The 7539-nt window shown below is 39.7% G+C and overlaps 1 protein-coding gene across 3 annotated transcripts in view; it reads right to left on the reverse strand.

Moving 5' to 3' along the window:
* Window positions 1–4004: 4004 nt before the first annotated feature.
* The window catches only part of LOC109959420 (roundabout homolog 2-like), an 88287-nt gene continuing 84752 nt past the window's right edge, over window positions 4005–7539 (reverse strand). For 2 of the 3 annotated variants that reach the window (XM_020598772.1, XM_020598771.1), the window contains one exon: window positions 4005–5505. In XM_020598772.1, coding sequence (XP_020454428.1) covers window positions 5504–5505 — 2 coding nt within the window. In that variant the 3' untranslated portion in view covers window positions 4005–5503. The remainder of the gene's footprint in view (window positions 5506–7539) is intronic. The other variant, XM_020598773.1, reaches the window with a different exon arrangement.

Consider the following 7539-nt stretch of genomic DNA (forward strand, 5'->3'; position numbering starts at 1 on the left):
GGGGCTTGGTTCAAAGATCGCTGCCACGCCACCACCTCGGCCTGTGTTTCGAGGGATGTGACATTTACTGTGACCAGGTGCAGTGGATTCATTTAGGCTGACATATTCTTCCTGCTGTAACCATGTTTCAGTCAAACACAATAAGTCAATGTGATGTTCACTTATCCAATCATTCACTAACAGAGATTTAGATGAGAGAGATCTGATATTTAATAGTCCACATTTGATTGTCCTATTACTTTCTACTATAAGAGGAGTCATCCTAATTTTAATTAGTTTCATATGAATAACTCCTCTTGAGTTGATTTTTGATTTATTTAATTTAGGTGGTCACAGGGCAGACAGTCTCTATGGGGTACTGGGTATTTTGGGAAGGTAACAGTTGCAAAGACACTGCAACTCTGGGTTGTCATAAATTAGGTTGTAAAATAAACTCATCCATATTTCTAGATATGAGAGCAGCGCCATCCAAAGTGGGATGGATGCCGTCTCTGCTAATCAATCCAGGTTTTTCCCAAAATGTTTTCCAATTCTTTATGGAGCCCACATCATTTTCTGGGCACCACCTAGACAGCCAGCGGTTGAAGAACAACACCCTAACACCTAACTCGACATGCGACTAAACATGTAATTGCTGGTCAGATTGGGGAGGGGTCCAGAGAAAACTACGGAGTCCGACAGTGTTTTGGCAAAGTTACTGTGACTAAACATTAATTATAAGTAGCAAGCTACATTTTGTAATTAGCAAGAAATTCTGCCATTCTTAAGTAGTGCAGGAGTATGTAATGACTCAAAAATAGCTGATATTCAGATAAACCTAGGAATTAGTGAGCTTAATCTATAAACAATCTATTAACAACCACAACAATGTGCTGGCAAATTAAACAGGAAGTGAATACAGTTACCGCAGGAACAGGAAACAGCAGTCCTCCCCAAATCTGCCAGTGTAATCTTCAGTGTCATATGCACAAGAAATCTTCACTATGGTTAAAGATACCCTTCACGTTTTAAGATATATGTTGCCCCCCCCAGTGAACTCTGCACTGTGTGCTATGAAGATTAAACATTCAAGTAACAATAAGCAAAACATATTTTTCAGTGTAGCTGAACTTAAATTAAAATATGGAAGGCAGATGAATTAAATTTGAGACATTTTTGTAAGGGTAGTAGGCTGCAGTAAATGCAGTAACTGTTACTTGGTACTGTTTTCTGATTTGCCTGAAGGATCGTGCCCTGGCTCAACAAAGAATTGAAAAAAACACTATCTGGGCAGTCATACAAAGACAAATACTAAATAGTAAATAGTAAAGCTAAACTACTATACAAACATCCTCTCCACAGGAGCTCCCAGAAACCAAAACTAGGTCTTGGTTGCAGGGTAAAAAAAACAGCCAGATTTGTCTTTGATGTGTCCTGGTGACTGTGTCTGGATTTATCAGGCATCTAGCTCATTCATAAACAAATGCTGTATACAGTACATATCAGTATCAGCATGCAAATGTCCTCTCTGTATTTACCCAAATGTCATATCAGAAACCCAGAACCTCCAGGAGATGCCTCACCTTTTCATTTCAGTGCCACAGTGTGAAGTGGCAACATAAAAGAAGTAGATGTACCATCAGGGTGAACAAGATGAAAACAAATTGGTCCAAGAGGGAGATAAAGGCCAGGGGACTGCTGGCCTTTAGCTTCACCTCAGGGTATCTGAGCCACAGAGTGGGAGCCGCAGTCGCAGGTGGGCTGCGTGTAAACCACCAACCATACTGTTCGAATGTTGCAATTAGCCAAATGTCATGAGTCACAAATCAGCCTTTCAAGTCAAGGTTACATGTAATCACACTGAAAAGGCTGTCGCCCACATATTGGGAAGATTATGCAGTTCATGTGGCATTAAGGTCTGAAGAAAATGCAGAGAAAACTTAATGGTTCCCTTCCCTTTTCTTTTAAAATAACAACAATTAATATTTGCAGAGCAAGGCCATTAGAGCAGTTCATTTACAGTAGCCCACTGTACACAGAATGGAACATCTGGCTGTTATGTACTTTATTAAAAGGCTAGGTAAAACATAAAATATAATGCCTTACTTTGCAAATCATAATATTGCTGGTGTTTCAAAATGTAAAGAGCAGCTTTACAAGCTCTGTAATCAACATACTATTGCGACACTTCATGCATCTAAAATTTGTTCTGTGACTGGGTGAAATAATAGGTGGTAATAATTCTTACATGTTATATTTTGAATAAATATTTCTTGTCTGATTTGTGAGAAGGCGATTGTGTTATTGTAAACTACAGCCTGTAATTATGATGCATTTTAAATTTATATTTTCCTGGATATGATGGTGATTTACACCCAAAGGAATTTTTTATTTAATTAAATTTAATTTTATTTATTTTTGCATCCACCCCTAGAGAGCCCCTCTTGCATGATAAGCTTATTGAGTTCAAATTACTTTAATTTTAATATCTTTATCTGCTATTATGGGTGAGCAAATGCATCACTTCTGAGTTTGAAGTAGATATTTAGTTTTTTTTGGATGAACTATATGATTTTTTAATGTGTTATGTGGCACAACATTTTCTGGAATTAATTTAACACTTATTCTATCATCTATTATGATTATGAAATATAATAAAGCAGTCAATAGTAAAACAATAGTCTTCACTTACACTAGAGGTTAGGGTCAGAGCAGCTCTCCTGCTTCTCAGCTACATCAAATTTGAAATGGTAACAAAATCACACCAAAAAAAAAAAGTCTCATGGATCTTGTTATAAAGTGAGATTCAACCCTCCATATCTCCATACCACCAAAATCAATCTCAATGGGCAACAGCTTCCATTTTTACATGGCTGATAAATTATGAAGAAAATTAAACAGCTATCTGTTCACACTTTAAACTTTAACACTTTCTCACAGTGTTAACACACTATCATTGAATTTATGCTCCTAATGTTATGGCGGAGCCAATCCCGGCCGGCAAAACTACACCATTATACACCAGTATTATATTAGGTGTCATCTTTATAAGAGGGAGCTGTAGTTCTGTGAATGCAAGTGGAGCCCTGGAACTGGGCTCCCGTGGGCCTGGCGATGTTCTTCTGTTCCTCTATTAAATTCTCATGTACTACAAGATGGGTAAATTAGAAGCATATACAAAACTTGGTGATGTGACTGTGTGGGGAGAGGGGGCCAATTCTGTAATATTGCAGTCAAATTGTGTCAAAGAAAGTTTAGACCTGACTCTATAACATCTCTTTTTTTCTGTTGTTAAAGCAAATCTGAAAAACCAACCAGTTTAAAGATTTAATGCTGAATTTCACATTGCACTCTTGTATGCACAGTATCTGCAGACAATCCTAATCCCTGTCTGTCCATCTCGAGACACAAATATTGACAGGCTGTCCCACACAGTGCACAGCACCTGCTGTATTACATCATTGCCTAAAGCGCCGTCCCGATCTGGGCTAGCAATAGCAGAGTTATCTCCTCGTATAGAGGTATCATGTGGACCAGTGATGAACTCAGGTTTAATCTGAAAAAAAAAAATGAGGAGCCATCATTCTGACATGTACACGGAGGTTTGGCAATATCAAATTCAAAGTATACCCTTTACAGTGTGACATGTATGTGAAAGTATCTATTAAATGCAACTAAAGCAGACACATTGTTCAGCCATGTGGATTGTTAGTATTACATTTGAGCAATAAAGTAAGAAGATAGGCCTTCATTTCACTTCTTAGCCCCTGGGTGAGCCATATTTTAAAATTAATGCTCATGCTGACTTAGGGACACATATGTCTGATGATGTCCGATGGCATTTATATTATACTTCTGAAACAGTGAATTATAAATCCCTTGAGCATTTGAGTTAAAGAAAGATTTAGGTATGAGTGGCAATGTGTATATTTAATGCCTAGTAAAAAGTTATAAAATCACTGTCCAGTGTAATTGATGTGTATATGAGATATTTGACATGATCTTAACTAGCTTGAAGACTGTATAAAAAGTCAACTTTTGGTGGGTAAATACAAACAGTAGGTCAGATTCAAAAGTACTCTGAGAAGAAATCTGGTTAATTTTCACATACACATTTTATTTTGCATCAAAGGATTGAAAACCGGCCCTACTGTATGCGGCTAAGTATTCCTGAGGGCAAACCAATCTGGCAGGTAAAGATTCTTCAAAGGGAGAGCCATCACCAGAACACTGATCCAAATACAAGCATCCAAACAAGTGTAAAATCTCACTGGCAGAAAACATTAATTGGTTCCATGTTAAAACTTTTCAAAGGATCTTTATATTTGGCTGTCTTTCAACTCCATACATATTTGTAAGACAGTGTAAATCCATTACCATCATTTCTTTGATGTTTAATATCATGTATAAGTGTCATTAAAACTTCCATCTTATTTATCTTCAGTTGACATCAAGACATTTTAGTGCATCTGTCTCTGCTCCTCTAAGGTAATGAGCACATGGCCTGTGGCTACCACTGACTTGCTTTTAATTTTCCATTCCCTTTTACTGTCATACCATCTTGTGAATATTGCACACATCATCATGTCACTGTGTGTGACTGGAAAAGAAACACACACATACACACATGTACACACTCATATATATATCACAGAGGTGACACATGCCAAATTTCCCATGTATTTGCTTTGGATATCAAATCTGTTGTGTTGCTTTATTACCATAAAAACATTTTCTAAGAATCATTATTAGTATAAAGCATAATAGTATTCCTAGAAAGCAGTATTAAACACAGTTATTTATTTTGGCATATCATTTCCAAGTATGTACCTGTATTCAATTCTTTCCTTGTAACTCTTGATATATGGGTATTTGTCAAAACAGTTACAGCACAGCCAAGTATATATCTTCTGCTTAGGTTCTGTTTAACATAGACATCCCTCTTTGCCATTATGATTCTCCTCTTCAGCTCAGCTGACAATGGGTTTGTGCTTATTTTCACCAAAAACGCTCTGTGCAAAGTAGAACAATACAGTAGCTTCGTCAAAATAAGCTAATAGTTGCATTAATGAAAAATGATTCACTGTAATAAATCACGAAAAGAGACAACAGGTTCGACTTGCATAGCAAAGCAAAAGAAAGAGAAAAAAACATTTAAAAAATATATTTACAAATTATGCAAGTCCTTTTCATTTGAACTAGTCATTTCATTGTGATTTTTCATCTTCATTTCCAGTGCGTGAACTGCTGTACATCATGTGAAATAGAAGCGGACATATAACATACTGTTTACTCTTTTGATGAGGGAGGATGAAAATAACACTGTGAGACTGGTGTCTGTGTCTGTACATGACATTTACAGCTCTGCATTTTATCTCACACTCTGCTTCCTTGTCTTCTTTCTGTCTTCTCTCCATCTTCCAAACATCATTCTGTGTCATTCTCAGAGAGAAAATCTCATGGCGCTAACAAACAAGGTGTCCTGGGCCGGGCAGCGACTGCAGGGAACGATGCTTCACAAAGACTCTGAAAGAGAGGCAGGTGGACACAGCAAGAACAACAGTGTAAAATCAGGTTGACACGGAATACGTCATGAGCCACAGCGCTGACTCTTACTACTTCGTGAGCTCCGGTGTCAGGAGACACCGGTTGCGTTGTTTACACCCGAAGCCAACTACTAACACTCAGAAGCGACCGGCCACCTCACGGGGAGAAGCTGGAGATTCCCTCAGAAATACGGAGTAAAATGCGGGGCTGCAGAGCCGGCATAAAGCGCTGGGAGATGAAACAGAGGTATAGGCCATGTTTACCATCTGTCGTTATGGGTAACGTGCAGTCCCTCTCCAACAAGATGGACGAGCTAACAGCACTAATGGGACTGCAACCTGAGTATAGGGAGAGCAGCCTGCTATGCTTCACCGAGACCTGGCTGAACAACAACACTCCAGATTCTGTGGTCTGCTTACAAGGATTTACACTAATTCGGGCAGATTGAAGCACGGCTGACTGTGGTAAGGGGAAAGGTGGGGAAGGTGGAGGTTTGGCGGTGTAGTTTAATAACATATGGTGCAATCCCGGACACATAACTGTTAAGGAAAAATTCTGTAGCTCTATTCTGCTGTAACATTGTCCACTTTCTGAATCCAGAGTCTGAATGCCTCGTCTTCACATAGTATATTATTAAACACAAAAACACTTCTTTTTAAAGGGGCCCTCCTTGGCTCCTTCATTGTGGTCTTCCTTGTAGGTCATAACTAGCTACAGTAGCTAGCTGACTGCCTTGCATTGTTTTCAGCACACAGGGCAAAAGGTTTCAGGGTATGGGGGAGAGGTAGTGATGGCCATCTCACACCGAGGCCTCGATACATGATTCGAGCTCGGAGAGGGATCTTCTGCGAACCACTGCCTTGAGGCTTGTATTGTTGCCGAAAAGACACGGGACTGATGACATCCGACGCAGAAACAGTTGGCCTGAGTGACTCCCATGACCGGTTCAGACCATCGATACGGTGTCACAACGTGAGATCTTGCTGTGCGTGTCAGCAGGTGTGTAGGCGTAGGGGTACTATAAAGCCACACAAGATGATGCGCAACATGTGGGTTTGTCAGCGTAGTAGATGTGTGCGTAGTTGCTGTCAGTATGATCATTGCTGCTGGTGTGTGATCACCATGGAGGCAGCTAGGAGTAAAAATGATTGATTCTCCATCCCTTTTATTTATTCACACCCTGTCCTAGTTACATACGCACATATTACCATCCTAGCACATCCTCTGTTTCCCCAAGCACGCCTTCTCCCACCTACTACACTACATACGTTCATAGACTCGACTGACTGACCAATCAATCTTTACAAACGTTTTCACATCATTCACACAAAGTCTAGTTACACCCATCACATAATTCAGAAATTGTTCTGCTGCATACCATCTCGCCACGAAAACCGAGTGGATGTATGAAAACTTGGACAAAATTTTGACAAAAAAAGTTGCCGAAAACCAAATTGTACAAAAAGTAGGGCGTACGAAAACCGAGGTTCCACTGTAATTTCACGACTTTTCCAAAATGGAGTAGTTTTGTAATTATAGTTTTTTAAACATAAAATTTTGATTTTACTGTAATTTGATTTCTAAAGGACATGATCCGGAGGTGCAAGGATAGCTACAGGAAGAAGCTGGAGCAGAGCATGGAGAATAACAACATGCGTGAAGTGTGGAGAGGCCTGAAACACATCTCGGGTCATGGTAAAAATGGAGATGGTCACCAGGTCGCGGTGAACTGAATCTGTTTTTTAATAGATTTGATGCTACCCAGTCTTCAGCCCCCACCCTGCCAGGGTGGAGCTAATGTGGCTGTTCAGATCAGAACAGCCACATTAGCTCAACAAATAAGACACACGGGTTTACCGGCAATGTCAGTAAAGGCAGTGAGGCTGCCGGATCTGAACCCGAGTGGTGTCTTGTTATTGGATTTCTGTGCTAGTCACAGTTTGTCCATAACGAACACCGTGTTCAAGCATAAGGGTGTCCATCAGTGCACATGGCACCAGGACACCCTAGGCC

The sequence above is a fragment of the Monopterus albus genome, unplaced genomic scaffold (assembly GCF_001952655.1).
Source record: "Monopterus albus unplaced genomic scaffold, M_albus_1.0 scaffold39.1, whole genome shotgun sequence".
Taxonomy (NCBI): Eukaryota; Metazoa; Chordata; class Actinopteri; order Synbranchiformes; family Synbranchidae; genus Monopterus; species Monopterus albus.